This window comes from Trichoplusia ni, chromosome 12, assembly GCF_003590095.1.
Source record: "Trichoplusia ni isolate ovarian cell line Hi5 chromosome 12, tn1, whole genome shotgun sequence".
NCBI classification, from domain to species: Eukaryota; Metazoa; Arthropoda; class Insecta; order Lepidoptera; family Noctuidae; genus Trichoplusia; species Trichoplusia ni.
In genome coordinates, this window is record NC_039489.1 from 10,676,427 (window position 1) to 10,696,308 (window position 19,882).

Here is a 19,882-nt window from a genome sequence, read left to right on the forward strand (position 1 = left end):
GAATATCTTAATTCATATCGAAGTATCTGGGTTGCCATCTTAATGTGTGTTCCTACCCTAATTTTGGGGTAACTTGAGATTAACCTAACGCATCACTTAGTCAGGTTTATTCGACTTAAGTGAATATATGTGCTTATATGTTTATGTTAGATTATTATCTACTTAATAAATATTTAGCATTTAGTATTCGTAGGCTAGAGGTAAATACACCTAGAGACTTAATTTTCAGTAGGTCTAATAATTAAAAGAAAACGCAAGAGTAAAAGCCAAATTTTCTTTAGGTCGAGAAAATTGGTTACAATTATCTTAATAATTAAATGACATGGAATATGTTTAAAAATATTTCGAAAAAAGAAAAGAATATTAATCGCCCCTTCCAAAATAAAATTTTCACAGCTACCTTCAAGGTCTAGGTCTAGGTTAGTCTAAGTTCTAGGTGTTTCGAATGTAAGTATAACCTACCGAACCCAACAAACTCACCCCCAAATCTCACAACCGTCCTTCGATCCGTCCAGAATCATATGGCCGAAGATTTATACCCGCTACGCTACCAATAAACACAAAAGCGAGGGTCATCGCACGTATTCCCTAACAGAATGTAGGGCGTGCAGATCGATATCGTTTAAAATTCACTAAAGAACGCTAACTCGGTACGGGGGTATGAGGCCGTGCGAATTGGTCGCTCTAAGAGAATTAATTGAGATTCATAATAATATCATCAGCGCTTGAGTGTTCTCGAATACTTGATGTCAACGGGAGTCTGACGAGTTTATAATACTTTTGTACTTTTCAATTTTCGAATGATTTGTTCTTTTGTTTTTTCGGCATCCGATATTAGTTTTAATCTTGTTTTTTTTATACATGCTCGGTACTTTTTTCTTTTTTAGAAAAAGCGCATTAAAGAATCTCAATGACAACTTGTTACTATCATATTTCCGAGACAGCAAAACGTTTTTATACTGGTCTTTCATAAATTAATTGAATGTACGTGTTTTGTATAAAAATAGAGCACTTGACTCTACAAAAGTTTTTGTCTGGTTAATCAATATGTAAGAAAAAAGTAAATTTTAAAGTAGATTGACGCCTCTTTTTTAACTGTCACGATCAAAACTTCTAAGTAACTTGACAAACAAGAAAGAGTCAACCCCATTTCGCAGTCACTTAAAAACATAAACAATGAGAAAAAAAGTAAATCGTTCGGCTCAAAAATTGTATGGCAAATTCACGAAATAGAGATACAACCGGCAGTAGCTCGGAACGATAATCGATTACTCGTGTAACTGTACTATCGAGAATAAATCGAGTTCGTCGAACTGACACTCGATTGGTGCGTCCTGGTCTCCCAATGTCGAGACCGTGAACAGGTTCAAACACCTGTCACGGCGAGGAGTGGAGAAAAAATGAAAATCACGAATTATCCAATAAGAAGTGGCGAGTTTTCTGGCTACCAGTGTACGCGGTAAAGCTATGCCTACGTATACAGAAGAAGCGAGTAGCAAATCAAACGTCATTTAGGAATTTACCTTTTTTTAAGTTTTTAATTTATTGTTATTTTTTATCCTTGGTAATAACGTACGGATAAAGTTTGATGACAGGATGAACGTTTTACTTTTGCACAGAATCATACTAGAATAAATCACTAAAAAACTATAAGAAACAAACTAAAACGTTCAACCTGCTCTTGCAAGACCTATAGGTAAAATTCAATTTATCTCCCAGTTGGGGGTGTAACTCAGTGGTAGAGTGTCTGCTTCGCATGCTGAAAGTCCTGGGTTCAAATCCCAGCTCCTCCATTAATCCGATGATTCATTTTTTTATTGAGTATTATTAAATATATTTGATAGTATTTTTTTCAATAAATGATAAACAATATATAAACTATTTTAAATGATAACTGAAATTCGAATAAGAACCACTATAATATCGCTAAAAAGGTGTTTATAAAAAAACTTTATTACTCTTATTGTATATTAATGTTAAGAAAATAGTCCGTGAGCTCGCTCTCCGCTACCGCTTATGCCGATGTCCGCAGCCCGCGTACCTCCGCGTCCGCGCTTCAGCTCGTGACCGTACCCGAATCACTTTATTGATTATACCCCTGACTTTACCGTAGTCGTAGTACTCTCAAACAATGAGAACATCTCTAAATAAAAGCCGCAAAGTCTAGATTCTTTATGAATGAGTTAAATTAAAAAGTAAACGTGAAATGTTTGTTTATGGCCTTTGTTATGGATAATAGTGTTTACTTTTTATTATAAGTGTTTGAAATAAGAACGTGAGGTGGCTCTCTTTTGTTTTTTTTTGAAGATTCTATTTTTAAATGTGGATTAAGTAACTGTCCACGTGATCGGGAACTAATCGGATTTTCTGCTTTTTGGTTTCATAGCCTAAAAATACAACTATTTTGGGCTAAAATACCTAGGTGTTATAGTTAAAGTGAAAATGAAAATATGTTATTTACTAAACTCTATTTCTTCTCGCTTCACTTTCGTAGTTTTGTATACTATATTTGTGTCTTAACTGACCATATTAATTGCTTGTTAGATAATTAATAAAAACTTGATACTTATTGTTTTTAAATCATCATTTTTTGAAGAATGCAGTGTTCTATTTCGCAAATAAATTGAACTTCTTTTTAGACGGTAAGGTACTCTATTACGGTAAACTGAAGAAGATCTATACTTAACTAATAATATTTAAAATTAAATAATACAATACCTACTCAATATGAATCAATCTAATTATATTAAAATAGCCTATGAGATATTCATTCAATTTTGCCAATGATTTTACAGTTAAACAAATCTTTAAGAATTCGAATTCAACTTCTACAGCCATTTTGAATCTGACGGATCTATAGAGCAACGTCATCTAACGTCATTAGATGACAAATACCCAAATACCATTTGAATCAAGCACAATGAACAGACCCATTGTGGATATTTGATACTGGATAGTCGGGATACTAGGATTGTGTGAATATTAGCACATAAATAGGCGGGTAGAGGCCGGAAGCCGCAGCTATCCGATGGCGGTTACAGCTTAACTGGACAGTTAGAACGGGTATCAACAATAATTGAAGCAATCGGCCAAATTGTTGGGTTAAGTACTGTATAGGTTAAGTTTAAACTTGGTTGTTTTTGAAAACTCTACGTAGGTAAATTAATTGCTCTCTTTCACATTTGGTTTATGTAGAGATTAAGAGTAGACTGAATTTTTGGAGAGTTTTTTTAAATTAAATTTTTGCATATTTTTACTTTGATAATTTCTCTTCTTGAGTTCTCATCAGGTTGATATGACATTCAGCTCAGAAATACATATTATTTTATCTACTTAAGTTATAGTATACGAAAATGCTTCTCTCAGCAAGACAAACCAGCCAACCAGAAAAAGTTCAAATAAGCATATTTTTCCCATTATTTATTTCTCGGTAGATCACAAATTTTATGTTATTGAATCTTTTAAAGCGAGTACGATCTCCAATTTTCCATCCAGCCTATGAAAGCACGTAACATCTATTACTTGTTCAATTATCATCTCAGTTGGTGGTCTTCTTACTCTCACTATGGGTCCAATAGAAAGGGTTTCCAATACTTTCCAGTTTAAATTTTATACTGAACAAAATTATCGAAGACTTTAAAAATGAATTTTCAATATTTCAATTGATTGAGAGGTGATCTGGTTATGTTCCGTAGCCGAATTAAAAGGAAATGTATGTATAATATTGAGGATTAAGTTAATTGAACCTGTCTAGGATTCAGATATGTTTGATCTTCAAGTTTTTTGAAGCTTAACGCTTTTCTAGGCAATGTGTATGGAGGAAACGAGAGACCCTCAAAAGTTATGTACGTTGCTAATATAATCAGGGATTTTTTCCAGAAGCGGTATCGATTAACGAACTATTAAAGATTTGACATAACTTGCTGACAGATAAGAATTTGCAAATCATGTTAAATTTTCATGGCAAGTAGAGCCGAAAGTCTAAAAGTAAAAGGTTTCGTTTTTAATTTCGTAATTTTTAAATCTTACTTATTCTTGTACAGGTTTAAAATAATCTAGATCTGAAAACAAATCGCTGATAACGATAAAATGAAAACTCTATCGTAACTTGACTCCTGGTTCTAGTTTTCCTAAGTAAGTATTAGTAAAACTACTTACTGGTCCAGAAACAAAGTTATCAGGTAGGTAAACTGTGGACTTGCCTAACTGCCTAAGTATGTTTAAATGTATTGACATTTAATCCAAGCTTTCGAGACACGCCCAACTTGACCTTCAAACCACCCAAGAACAATCTAAAAAGTCTTTATCACAACGGAATACGGTTTCTTTTCCAATCAACTCTACTTCTGTCCTACGGAATCTTAGCTGTTCGTAAATATGTTGAAGAATCAAAGATTCCTCTCTAGACTACTATTTGTATTGAAAACGTGATAGAGAATAGAAGTCAGCTGTAGAGTCACCGTGTATATTGCGATCAAACGATCTTGAGCCTTATGACTTTAGTATTGATTAATTCAATCAATAAAGTTCGAGGCTCTTGTGTCATATGGTGAGGTATAACCTTTTGCTAGGTACAATAAGGTCGGTTTTCATAAAAATATTAGCTTTATACATGTAGGTATATGGTTGTTTATTAGTCTATAAAAGTAAAGTATGGTGTGTTGAGATCTGAGAGAATGGATTTTGGTTTTTCAGTTTTGTTGCTTCGCCTCTTATTGGACTCTACAGGAAATATCTAACAAGATGCTACTTAGACCGCAAAACAGCTGACAGAAGCCTCAATAGTGAAAGTGTTCGGACATTTACAACCATAAGCTGTGGCCTAAGCAGCACCTTCCCAATTACAGCTTATCTGTACTCTACTAGTGTTTAGTGATAGGTAATTGTGTCTCATCAGTCGCACGTGGAACCACGCCTCCCATACTCAACACAAGGCTCAGTCCACGACTAAACACGCAATGTTCACCTATTAACGGTCCCAGACGTTATAATTAAAAAGCATTACGCGAATCGGGAACGAAACCGCAACAGGGCCCAGCAACGCCGACTGGCCGACATCCAACCGACAACACACTTATTATATTCTATGAGCACCAGCTATAAACGTATTTCTGAACATATCACGTACACTACTACTAGCAATTCCAACCAATCAGCGCGCGACAATTCAACTTAATAGCTTAGGCCACGCCCTATCACGTAACCGCCTATTACGAGCCGTGTAACGACGCAGGCTTTTAACTCAGCGATGACATCCGATCGATGGCTATGCTAGTCTATTGTATCGCGCTGTCCCGTTCTAAAATCCGATGGGCGCCGGGTCGGCTGGCGTCCCGAGTGCGATAGAGTCGCGTTTACCGCGCGTGTCTCGTCTCAGTTGCACGTTCGAGGTCGTAGGAGGGGGTCGCGTGCAACTGTTTTCGATAATCGGCCGCGCGTTCCGTACGTGAAAATCGGACAGTACTCCGTCAGTCACGTCCACGTAAAAACGGATATATGCCCAGAATATTTATTAAGTGGGTGGCTGTGCGTGACTTTTCCCCTGTGAATAGCTCGCCCCGTAAATGATCGCCCGAAAATAGAACGTTTGTTTGATAACTGAAACGTCTTCGCTGAAATAACGAGCACCCCATTCGTGAATATTTTAGCAACAAGAACTCTGTAAACAATGTGCCGCTGACTTTGAAATGAAACTTACCAAAAATAAAAACAATTTTAATTTGTAAAGTGGACGTCGTGTGTGTGATAATGTTTGTTTGAGGACAGTAAATATACAGCGACCGAGAGATTTTGATCATTTGATGTAAAATTCAAAATGAAGTGTGAGAAAGCGCGGGAACTTTCATGTGGAACTGTTTCGGACTTGTTTTAGATTATATAGAGTGTTAAGTGACAATGTTGCCATATCAAGCGGTAGCTATGGACTACGCGGTGGCTTCAGCTGGTTTCCACCACCAGAGGCCTGGAGGGTTGCCCGGCGTGATGGGCCTCCCCGGGCCGGGGCCTGGCCTCAATCCTGGCCTAAACCCGGCCTTCACCCATTCCTGGTTCGTACAGACAAGCCCGGATATCTGTCGGCAGCAACAAGCATCCAACCAATCGCATCTCGAACCTGGGCACGTTTCTTTTTTCTTTATATTTTTTATTTTTAGTCAGTTATGTATCAAATTCTTTAATAACTTTTTGACTAATAAATCCTCATAATTATTTTAAACCTAAAAAAGTAGAGTCAATTGTAATGAGAATTAGTCAAAAAGTTATTAAATAAATATACCTACCAGTTTTATTGCCTTTTGATTATTTTGCATTTTTATTATTTTATATGCTTTTTAATGATGCTTATAGATATTAATATTAATGTTGTATTTTTACTCTATCTGTTTCTAAAATGACCATCAAATGGAACAAAACTTCTAACTTTAAACAATCTTGAACTGACAACGTGGAATGACTTAAGTAATGAAATAAAACAAGATAATAAAATGTTTTAAATGTCCACGCGACGGCGAAATGTCTCAAATATTTCGTGATTACATCTACACAGCATTGTTGTACAGGTTCCTAGCACGATTATATTGTGCCTCCTTGCGTCATTGTTGGCAGGAAGTAATATTTATAACCAGTAATGTACTCAGTTTGAATTAGGCAGGTGTTCACTATGAGAAAAAAAAACAAAAAATAAATAAATAAAAAAACATATTGTCAGCCTCCAAGTTTAGTAGGTGGAAAAGGTTTGTTCCTTTTCCAAATGAAAAGTTTCCTTATGGAGAATTAACGAGAATTGATCATCACTTACTTAAAGGCTAAGTGATTTCAGATTTTAGTTTTGAAATTTCCGCACGTCTTATGTATATGTAGATATAATGTTTTTTTTTCATTTGACGTATCATTGAAACAAAAAACTTTCTTGATGAGAAAACTCTGGATTTTTTGTGACTCTACATTTTATATATCTCTACAAATCAAAATCAGGGTTCCAGATAATAGATTTTTCCACGCAATTTTTAGTTAGACACAGTAGTAAAATTGATGGAATTTTCTCCTCGACGATGGGATTAACCCGGTCAATCGACACCCAATCACCAATTTATTGCTTATACAACGTTTTCATTAATTATATTGCAAAACCGATTTCCAAAATAATAACGCGGAACTAAATGTATTAAGAAACTATAAAATTATGAGAATCAGGCAATTATTGGCAATTTTCATAGATTGGTTATAGCGTGAAGATTTGATCGACAGCTTTCGTTGTTTATAACTTAATTTTAAACAAATAAAAGTGTACTTCATTTTCAAAGTTACAGTTTCTCCGTTAAAACGTTTTCCTAACACTAGCTATAAAAATTAACAGTTAAAACAGAAACAGTTAAATTAATTATTATAATTAACGTCATAATGAACGGTTTCCTAAACAGCCAAGATTTCTTCAAACTTAACGAAACAAAAACTCAACAATAATAAAACTTCAAGATTTTCAAGCAACATCAGAATTTTACTGATATTTTTTTTCATTTTAAGTGAAATAGCTGTCATTTAGTATGTAAATATTTAATAAAGTTTGACTCAGTAGTTCTTATTCAAATTCGATTGTATATTTTTGTTCTAAAAATAACCTAACAAATATTTACGATTACATTCAACTACGTTAACATCGTGTGTCACCATAGCCTCCAAATTGTTTCGCCAAGTTTACCAACAGTATATTAACCGCCGCTGACAGAGCAGGCAACAAATTAAGATTTTATCATGTCATGACGTACGCCATACTTGCTTGCGCTCAACATAAAGAATTAGGTAATTTATATTGTACTACTGCTGTAATTTAATATCTGAATGTATTACTTGCTTGACTTTTGTTGAGAAGTTTAGCAAACTAGAAAACTCTACAATAAAAATTTGGTAGAGCAAAAATAGTTTAGTAAGAAATAAAAACGAAAAAGAAAAATAATAATGACATTACAAATCAAAACGTAGCTTAAAATATTTATTTATGTTTTTTATTTCATTTTGCGACTGAAGTTGTAATAAAGTCGCGTCCCTTAACAAAATCTTTCATAACATCCCACAAAGAACAAAACGACTATCAGTATAAAATAAAAGATAATGAGAGATCTAAAAATCTCTTAACTCTACAATTTAAACAATATGACAGACTAATCGTAAGATCAAGATCACCTTCGTAATTTGTCGTTTTCCCAGAAACATAAAATATGACCGTAATGAGGCACTTGTATTTTACAATAATAATATAAATAAATAAACTGCGACTCAAAAACTTTACACTAATTGGTATTGTTCTAAAAAGTTTTTATTATTCATTTTCTCACGGTGAAGTTCTTGTCATAGTTTTTTTTTTGTAATTTGATTAACGAGAAAGTCACAAAGGAATATTCTTTAGAATTGACTGCACTTTTAGAAGTCACTGCAAATCAAATAAAAAAATCAATTCAAATATTTTTCTAGTCTACTTAAAAAAAAAATTGTAGAAAAATAGAATATTTTTAGTTAATAATTGAATTAAGTATCAAAATCATTCACTCTGACTATATTCTTAATATCAAAGTAAATATAATTGAGGAGCTGGTTGCATTAACCTGCATTGTGTGGTTGCTCTACATCAAGCAAGTAACCATAAACTTGAATACGCAACAACCGGACTTGAACCTTGAATGGTAACTGTACGAAATAGTTAATTCTTTCGTTGACGTAATGTTAGAAACGACGAAGATATACAGTAAAAATGTTTGATACTTCACTTTATATTATGTAAAGTTATTTACACTTAAACTGTACGAAATGGTAAAATGGTATTAAAAAATGAGATAATCTTTTAATCTATAAAGTCTAAACAAGCAAAGCCAAAAATGAAAGCATATCACCATCCTATTCTGGATTAATTTTATTTGGATGTATATAAAATGTTCAAGAACACTTTTTTCTGAAAACAATTACTAAAAAACTTTAGATCATTTACCCTTTTTTGGTCTTCATTGTTTAAAATTTAATCTTACGAAGCAAAAACTTCTTTGACTCAATCACAAGACAGGAACTCTTTCACACTTCATTAAAATTTCTAAAGAATCCCAAAAAAGTAAAAAGTACTCAAAGGCAAAATGAAAAAATCACATCCGCAGACAAAAATATTTTGATTGGAAAATAAAGAGCGTTACTAAATAATGTAACACGCGTTTTTGTTGTAGTATGTAACACTAGCAAGTTACAAAAAGCATAAAAAAAATGTAAAGGGGCAAGATTAGTTATGAATAGATTTTTTAAAAACACAAAGTACGAAAAAAAATTCAATGTTTTGTTTTATTCGGACAAATTTTAATGTAGAGTGTGATTGCAATAGTCAAAGAACGTTATATTTAAAAAGAATCAACTTTAATATTCATCTTAACTATTGGTACCTACTTGATTATCTGGTACAAACAATATATAAGACTTCGCTTACATTGAAGCTTATTTCGACGGTGCGAGCATTATGTTCAAGTTTAAGCCCGTTGCGGTGACGGCAGGCTGTAGTTTCATAAGTAATCGACATAAAAGGCAATGTACAACGAAGTAAAAGATATTCACGCACAGTTAATTTATTAAGTTATTGTGAATAGAAAAACATCCTTCATGCCAATTATAATGGAAAAAAACTTCAAATTATAGAAGCGATGAATTTTCTTTAAGTATATCGATGCTTACTAGCAAACAAGGCCTGCATTTCGACACACAATTAACCAAGTCTCAAAAATAACCAAAAAAATGTCCTAAAAACCAATATCAAATATCCGGGTTAATATTATAAAGTATTATCTCCTAGTAGTTCATTTTAGATGAACTGTAATTTTTCTATTGCAGTCGAAAATTATGTGCTAAGCGATTTTGATCTTTATCAGTACGGGATAAAGGTTATGGTGGTGGTAATGGTTTGTAAATTTAATTTTGCTGCGGGCCCTTTTTGAACGTATGGGTCTATTACAGTTTTTCTCGATTTTTTGGCTTCGTCTTGCATAGGCTGATGTTATTTTGATATAAAGGGTTTTTTTTTATTGATAGAAATTAATGTATTATTAAAATAGGTCCTTTTATTATTTAAATCTTGAAATTGTATATTTTTTAAAATTTGAATCTGCCTGACTTTTCAAAACAATATTGTAAGCAACTGATCTTTTTATAGTACCTAGATATTATAGTTGTAAGAGCCAAAATCTTGCGTAGATTATAATAACATTAAAACAAAAAAAAAAAACAACACAGCGTTTAAAAATCATGAACCATTTAGTCAAAAACATTGAATTATTTTCACAACGATTTTCAAAAACAAACGTTAAAAATTACAAAATATTATTCGAAATACAAATTTCAAACCAGCCTGTACACCACAGTAGCCTCAATCGGCTACCAAACGCTGATTCACTGCAATTCGTCGCGCCCTCTACCCATTCCACTTTTTACTAGGCGCAGAACACTGACATAAGATTGTGAATATATCTAACTATAGCTATACATAACTGTGTCAAATAATGCCTAGAGGTTCAATTTGTAGGTAAAAAAACTGCAGAACTTATTGTTGTCTATTTTAAAGATCAATGTGGATGGTTATGAGTATTGGTACCTGAATTTGATTTTAGGCTTGTAAAAAATTGTGTATTACTTTTAGAAAGATAATATAGATAGTTGTTACTGGGAATCGAATAAATTTATTTGTAGTTTGGAAAAACGGCGAAGGAAAACATTGTGAGGAAACTATGATTCTGGGTATTTGAACTGAGATCGTAAGCAGAGCTTATGAAAATAACTTTCGCCTGTAGGTTAGTATTAAAAATATATTAATTTTTTTTTAAATACTTCGGACAGTTTACGATATGGATGAAAAGGAAGAATATCTTAAAATTGACGTAAATGTTTAGACAGATGATCACATTCATGATAATTAGAATTTCAAAACCACAAATCACTGTCTCCGAAAAATTATCGATTTCGAAATCGATGAAAACAGACCCAGCGACACACTATTAAGAAAGGAAATAAAAAAGGATTTCGATTATCAGACTTATACTTTGTGGCATTTAAACTCAACAATAACCGAGACAATTTAGTCGAAAAAAAATCGATAAAACAGCCAAACTACTCGTATTATCTGTCATTAGAGAATCGAATAAAAGTTAAAAAAGAATCGATTTTTCAAAAACAACGTTCGATTTATGTCTGCGGTTGATACTCCGAGCTTTGGCTGCAGGTGTTTTGTTATTTCGAGATGTTATGACCGGCAAAAACGATGCAACACGAATCGAAATTGCGAACTTCAATACGCGTAGAATTGCATATTGTCATTTCGAATAAATTATTCTTAAATTCAAATACATATTTTAATACAGATATATTTTCGATACCGTTAGTTAAAAAAAAATAAGTTAGGTTATGATTAGCGCAATGACTAAACACATTCTGTGACAAATGTGCGCCAAAAACAAAACACATTTTCGCAGTCATCTAAATTCACAATCTACTTACGAGATTAACCACGATATTCTAGATTGCGAATAATTTCGAAACTGGACATGAAATACCAAGTTTAATGGACATTCCGTTTGTAGGGTGACTGCAATCGATCACCAATTGGACTGGTCCGGATTAACCAGGACAAGTGTCCCGAAAATGATCTATTATATCCCCCTTTACCTCATCAACGGACTTTTGTGCTGACCCCTGTTGTTTTAATTCTTTCTTTTAGGGTTGATTTGGTACAGTTAGAAGGGTTGTTTTCAATGAGATTTGGACTGATAAGTACCTACGGACTTCGTTGAGTTAAATATGTAAGACATGCCTGAATTAGCCTTGAGGCTGACAAAGATTGAGGTTTTCAACTCCCTGTTTAAAGGTCTAGATAAAATCAAAATTACATACTATTAAAACAAGAACACGAAAGGGAGAGACATCCATTAAAATATAGGCAATTTCGTAATGCCTTTACTAAGTACAAGGAAAGGGATATTCTATCGAATTTACAAAACTACCGAACAATCGGGATTAAGTTGCCAGATAAAAATACGGGAAAAATTTCGTCGGTTCCTGCCCCGGGCGCAATCAACCGTCCCTTCAGTCGATTATTGCAAATAACTATTATTTCCTTCTCCTTTCAATTGGCTGCGAATGCGAACCCCGACCTCTCTTTGTATTGCTAATTCGGCTAGTTCCATTTACTTAGAAGAGTTGGTACAAGTTTTATTTTTCGTCTTTAGAGAGCGAAAGTTGCACTTATAGGCATACTAAAGATATTTTGTGGTTGTGGATCTTACAGACACTTTTAGAACATACTAATTAGCTACACAGATATACATTAACATACCTTTTTAGTGTGTATCTATGCATGTGTTTTGAACACTAATCAAGTTTAACACAGCTAATGGTCTTACAAAAATTCGATAAATATAATCACAAACATTTGTCCACAGCCTAACAAACCGCTATCATATGGGGTCCCTAATCCCCACTATTTATTCATCAAAAAGCTATCCACGCAAATCCCAAGTATTGTTATTGTGAATGAAACAATTTTCCAGTTTCGTTACGATTTTGGCAGGCAATTTGCTAAACGAGCGACCACCATTAGTCATTCTCGTATCGACGCTTCTAGCAGATTGGTCATTTTTTGTCCATAAGATGCGTGTAGCGAGCCCACTGGGGTGTGGGCTTGCGATACCATCTATTGTATATTTTCATCGCGTCGACATTACGTTGTCAAAATGGGATGCAATTTATCTAAACTTTACATTTTATGTGGGAGATTTTATGTGATCTGTCATTGTGGCTACTTTTATTTTATTTCATAAAATATCTCTCCTGTTCTGTATTCATAGGATTTGTCAAAATTTATTTTTCAAGACAAGAAGTTTAAAATAAGTATACTAAAATAAAAATTGTTAACAATACCTATCAAAACAAAAAAAGTTGTAAGAATCACAAATTACTAATTGTACTTCAACACAAACATCAATTACCAACTCTTTAATTACTCGTGTCAATTCTAATAAACAAATGGCGTATTCAATAAGCGAGCCTTATATCGTATTCGAACTGCGTTTCAAACGAAAATTGGATATGACGTGATTATTAAAGTCTGGCTAAAGAGCGCCAATTTGGCCGGTGTACAAATCGCCCGTCCCACTGGGCCCGGACGGGACGGGACGCCTATTTATTTTTGTCCGAAAATGTTGCTTAATGCAACACTGTGTAGTCAGTGGAATTATTTTTGCGGAAATGATCGTGAATATCAGCAAAAAAATATAGATTTGTAACCTGGTTTTGTGGACAAAAGGAGGTTTAGGAGTAAATATTTTTTGTTATTATTTTAAAGATATTTGAAACTCCTAAACTGGCATTTTAAAAATAATGTACATGATACAACCCGAAATAACCTTCCTCCCGTATCCGACCTATACAGTGTCGGATTGTCAGACATTGTGAGATGTAGGAAATACGCCGAGTCATATTAAGCTCATCACCCGGGGCGTTATAGTAAACGTTCCCGGGGCGACCGACAGCCTCCTGTCATTATCGATAGGGGCGCGAATGGTCTTGATACTTGAAATGGCAGATTAATTTAAAAAATAATACTAGTTTGATATTTTTTTACTCAAATGTCAACTTTGCGTGAATGAATTAGAAAGACCGATTTTTGTTTTATTAATGGTCAAATATTTTATTGAGACAAACTATTTCATAGTTGCCAAATTTTACTATAAAGTATCATTTTAAGGATTATCAATACTATATAAAACTATAACCTACTTTAAACAAGAGAAGAATTCTCCAGTATTAAGAAGAGAAAAATACCTAAAAATTATAGCTGTATTTTTACCTTTTTCTTACGATAAACTTTCACACTTGCTTATACTGCCAGTCACTCGGTATAACATTCTCGTGACCTTATGTTTGACACGCCTGTCCCCACAATCGTGAACCACGACTCTTTGACACTTTGCTATCGCGAACAAAAACATCAAAGACTATTTTCGAATGTAAAAAATATCTAAAATAGACTACACGTTATATTTTTTTTACGAAGATGATTTTTCGTCTTAAAATTTAAGTACAAAAGTTGTTTAGGCAACTCAATTCAGCAAGTATCTAGTACAGTCGATTCATTAGATAATGTTATCTACCGTAAACTAAAATTCAAGTTATCTTTAAGGTGTTTTTAAGTGTTTAACTTTGACAATCTGCAGCCTATTCACAATGAAACAAGTAGGAAAAGCATTGAGCTCAACACAAAAATAGGAAATTAACCCTTTTCCAGTTTCCGGAATATACATAGTCAAATTCCATCAAAACAGTTCTAAGTTAGAGTTTTTTGGCCCACACGCAAAACTTGATGATAAACACAAAATCATCATACAAATTAGTCAAACAACAACATTTAGCATAACGGATGACAATCACAATAAATTAACAATTAAAAGCTTACGCCGCCTGTCTAAGTAAGCACCTAATTGGCTAGTTGTCGTCATTCCTGTGCCAAATAGTACATTCTGACGTTGACAACTACCTCTTAACAAAGACTCAATACTAGAATTCAATGGAAATAATTTGTGACACGACGATGAATAGGTCAGACTTATTGATGTTAAAAATAAGATTATTGAAACAAATAGAGATGTAGATAATTAGGAAAAGGAAAAAATTACGAGTAAAAAGTAAGAACTATCACTATTGTTAAAGATACAGTAACGTTACAACAAAACGCTGATGATCCTTTAAGAGCTTCTGATACATCTATCCATCGCTTCCATCCACTCTTAAACGACAGAGACAGCATGACACTCAAAGGCGATAAGAAAAGATATAACATCCTAATTTAACCTATAGAACTTCCGTATATTGTCATGCAAGCCACTGCGTGTTGCGATCACGTCACTAAAGCGGACCGAGTCTCTTAATTATGTACTATGTAACACGCTAAGTGCGTAAATGAGTCAACATTATTCATAGGTGTTACTCTGTTACTTGTAGAAGAAGATGAATCGAACTTTAAGTTAGATGATGACGGTATGGAAGTTGGTACAGAAATTGAAGATAAAAAATTGGTAGATTAAGGTTTTAGAAAAATTGATATAGTAAGGTCTGACCTTAAAGCAGACAAGAAAGTTATGGAAGTGTATAGGGCTCAAGTACGACTAATAGGGGGCTTTGTATATTGGGGTAATCTGGGAATGAATGGAATTTAAAACCCAACAAGGCATGGACAAAGACTAAGCAGGCAATGTCTTTGAATAATGCAATGAAAAACTAACTGTAATAAATGCATTTGTTATTATGCAAGTATGAAATCAAAACACATAAAATCCCATCTACTTTTTAATTCCAATCGAAAAGACGAGGAAATTAATCCTTACATTTCTCATAAACATCAGATCTTAATAAGCTGATATAACACCAGCTATAAGAGGCACAATATCAATAATCTTTGAGCGTAATAAGTCGATGACATTTTCATTTCCAACGTCAAATATTGTCACCCTCACGGTATTTGCACGATCTAAATAAGATGTATCATTACGAGACTCCTATTAATTCGATGCATTGTCCGATGGCTAGGGGTGGCTATGAATGGAAATGTGACTGTTAGGACTACAGGCTAAATATTTTTGGAAGTGTCGCAATATGATTTTGTTCTGGATTCGATAAGGATCTGAGTTCGTACTTGTTTAATCAATTCTGCTTGAGAAAAGTTTAATATGAATCTGTTACATACGATGTTGGTAATGACAAAATGAATTAAAAAAAATTAGTCACTCTCACGTGATCAATGGCAATTTGTCGACTATCAATGTCTTGTTAAACCTAAATGAGTAGAAAAAAATAGGGTTAATTGAAACACCATTAGAAAAAAAACTCTAACGCTCTACTCGCTGTTCTTCTAAAACTTTTACATCCTAAAAACCAAAATGCAAAATCAATGTAAATATAAATTGAAAATGTATTTTAAACAGTTGATAGTAACAGGATTTCCTCTCCATTAAAGCACTCAAAGGAAAGAAACTTTGAAGCGAAGATGTTATCCTTTCATATGAAAGTCAATTACGGTGAGTTTCCCATTACCATTGCCGTTTTAAACCACGATTACTACAAACTAATTTGAATATCAATTGATTAGAAAACAACCTGGCTGAATGCTTTGGATGCCAGGAATAACCCTGATGACTAACGCTTTATGTCTGATTACCGTCTGTCGTTATATTCAGTTTTTTTTATCTATTCAGACCATGTCTTTGGGTTGAAAATAGACCTCCTTTGCGCAAGACTCTATGCTGATTTATTTTTCTCAGCAATGTATTAGTACTGGCTGTGCATGTTTCTTCTTTAGTTTTACCATTTTATTCGAATTTCAATTTACGTCCAAGTGTGACGTTACTTAATCCAACATGGTGGATGTATAGACAATAAATCAAGTGTTTCGTAAGTGTCAAAGTAAAGAATGCAATAATTTGTTGGCAACTTGACAATAAAACAATTCGAAACAACACTGTAAGCAAAAGGTTTTTGCTAGTGTTTATGTTTTTAGCATTAGTCCTTACCATGAAAAACGGATTCTTATAACCAGTCAGTCCACCTTTTCTAACAATTCAGAAAAAAAGGCAAGTGCATCCGTCATTTCAGTTATTCGTCCAGAAATATGTGTCTATGGACAATTTATTTGAATTTCTGGCGACTGACCGTAGACCGTGGGGTATCGGGGTATCAAGGCTCTAGGGACGGGACGCTTGACTAAATTCCAAGGGTTCAAATGTCCATGCTTTTAAAAAAAACTAGCCGACCCTTAACGGAGGGTGTGAATATCTCTTTGAAAAGTTTCGCAAAGAAAGTCAGGAGGTATTTGCTAGTCAATTGTGCAATAGTGTGACTTTGCGAGTTCTTAATAGATTTTTATTCAGTTATCCGATTTAATCAAGATTAAAGTTTAAAATCTCTACTTTTTGCTATATCACTGGAATATAAGCATATTTTAAATACATTTAAGTCCCAAGCACAAACATTCACAGTCGAACGTAGTTTTTGATTTGACTGAATCAATGTTCGCAGCTAATTGGCAAGGTTTCTTAAACATTTACGATCTAAGAGGCCCATATAGATTGCAGTATCTTTACTTTCCATACAAAATATAACTTTCCCTAACTGGTTGCGTTATACACCAACTATTTATATGGTTTTTAATACCCTTGCTCTTATATCCATTCTGCAACCCAGCTACCGACAATAACTCCACGAAACTCGGTTGTATTCTTACAAAAGTGACACCAAATCCTTTACGAAAAAAAGAAGAGATTAAGCTTCTATCAAGGGTTGACAACCATTCCCAAGGTAACTTATCAATAGGTACTCATAACCCTAAAATGTACAATGTAATATTTCAAATCATATTGTTAAGTATAGATATATTAAGTGCCTATTTGGTGACACACCACTTCAAAATGAATGTGACATGTCATATTTGCTATAGAGTCCTTTTATAGTAAAAATCGTAAGTATTTATAAAAGTGTATGGGTTTTACGATCTTACACGTCTTTATTTCAGTAATATTCCATACATTTTTTGCTTAGGAATTGCAAGAAATATATGTATGCAAATTATTTGTTTTATCTTTTTTGCATCTTTATATGTTTGTTGTTTATTAGCGTTGTATGTGAATTAGTTATTTTCTGTTATTATGCAGTATCTTAGATCTTCAAGTATTATTATAAGACACAATTATTTCTCGTCACGTTTAAATGAATACATTCAAAATTATTAAAAAAGTGTTAGGTAGAATCATACATGGTTGATTCGTTAAACTAGTCAAAAAATCAACATTGCCAAAATAATTTGATGTCGTTTTTAACATACGAACCGAACAAAATATATCGCTTCGTCGCATACAATTTGGGTGTTTATTAAAATCATTAGTAATTTTTTGACCTAGACTTAAGAACTACACCGTCTTATAATTGTTTTTATACTTAATACCTACACTGTAGCAGTAAAACAAAAATCCTTTAAATTACCATTACCTCCATCGACAATAACAACCTCATTTTACCCGACCTAATAATAAAACTGTTCGCATCAATTCCTTACTCCATTATCTCTTTATAAACCGTTACTTTATCTTCAATAAACGCATTTTAACCACAACAAAGAAACGATGTTTGGACTGGTACCCATTCAAGGGGAAAATGTTAAGAAATTCCCATGTTTCTTACAATAGTACAGAAAAGAATTAAACACCCCGTTTTAGGGTTAATATCGAAGTGTTAACCTTTCAATGATGAGGTGACGGGTGACAATTTAACGAGCGAGACTATTGACTAGTTGTCAATAGTCGCTCTGTCAAAGATTATGTTTTTGTCAAAAGATTTAGGTGCAGTAGCGGTAGGGTTGGCGGTATCTTTTGAGTGAACCCCTAATTAGATGTAGTGTGAATAATAGTGTTTGGAAAATTTTTATGAGTTTGATAAAAGTTGCGAATATCTAATGCATCCAGATAGAGAACGCATGACATTGCTACAAGTGTCAATTATGACACAAATCACTTAAAAGACATCTCTACATATGAGACGATTTTAACATGGATTTATCCCGCATAAAATAATTTTGAAACGAAGGAATCTATCACAAATATAAAATGTAGAGCAATAATATACATTTCCGGTACAACCCAAGAGAGATAGCAAAGTTATAGGATACCCCAGTCGATGACACTAAAATGCATCTCATAAATAGTCATGTCATATCCGTCACTATTACCCCAGACCCCGGGACTCCCGAATCCCGGGGTACAGCTAATTTTCCTAGTCGGGCACAACTCAATTTGTCCTGGACACATTAACCGTAACTACTGCGACACGGTTGCGTACTAGCCTTTTTACGACCTCTCCCGAGTTCGAACCCCGTACATTTTTTTCCTTCGAGTTTCTCCTATTTCAATTTGCAAAAGAATCTTTTTGTTTTTATTCTAGTATCTTATTTTAGGCTCTATGTCGGTAGCATAAAGTTTGGATTTCTATAGCAAGTTGGTCTCATATGTCGTTTTGCGTATTTGCCACTAATCATCACTGACCAATGGAACCGTTGGAACAGTTTAGCGATTCTGAACCTTATACCTGGCTTATTAAGGTTGATTTAAGAGTGTTGTGTCGGTGAATATTTGTAGAGGGTCAAGGCGTTAGTGGCGTATTGTGGGTTCGATTCCCAGGTGTGCAGGGTGTCGGGACACGTACGCGAACACTTAAAGACGGCCACTTCTAAGATGAAGGGAGTTTCGTCATAAAAATTGGACAGAACAAAAAGCTTTGGAGTGTCTCGGTTTTATATTTATTTTTGTTTCTCTTGTAAGAGTAACGACATTTTAAAAGATAAAAGATAAAAAGATAAAAGATATTTATTTGCAAATATGGGTATTTCATTAGTGGTGACATAAAAGTAACATTCGTTCAGCCATATTTTGCCAGTAGGCATGCAAATGTATACAATTAAAATATTCTAAACATACCATACATCTTATTACAAATTAACAGTATAGTTAAATATTTTAAACTTAAAGATAATCAACAAAATTATTCATGCCTTATGTAACTGCATCTTACCTAATTAACAGAGATATGCTTTTCCAGTAAATAATCAGAGACACTGTAAAAAGCTTTATCTACTAAAAAGTTTCGCAATTTCTTTTTAAAGAGAACCATATTCAAATCCTTTAAAGTTTTTGGTAATTTATTGTATATTTCCGGTGCCATGCAACAGACACTTTTGCGCATTAGTGTAGTATTGGCACTGCGAAGACATAACCTACTGTTATCACGTCTATTCCGAGGTACTACGTCATTTATTCGTGTGAACTTTTGGGGA

At 33.7% G+C, this 19,882-nt stretch overlaps 1 protein-coding gene and 1 non-coding gene across 2 annotated transcripts in view; both read left to right on the forward strand.

The window, feature by feature from the left end:
- The first annotated feature begins 1,721 nt into the window (after positions 1-1,721).
- Trnaa-cgc lies at positions 1,722-1,793 on the forward strand. The gene has a single exon. It is a non-coding gene; the product is annotated as a tRNA-Ala (tRNA).
- Positions 1,794-5,895: 4,102 nt separating this feature from the next.
- Positions 5,896-19,882, forward strand: part of LOC113499602 (protein trachealess-like) — a 50,247-nt gene continuing 36,260 nt past the window's right edge. The window contains exon 1 of the mRNA XM_026880117.1: positions 5,896-6,047. Within this exon, the coding sequence (XP_026735918.1) occupies positions 5,896-6,047 (152 nt within the window). The remainder of the gene's footprint in view (positions 6,048-19,882) is intronic.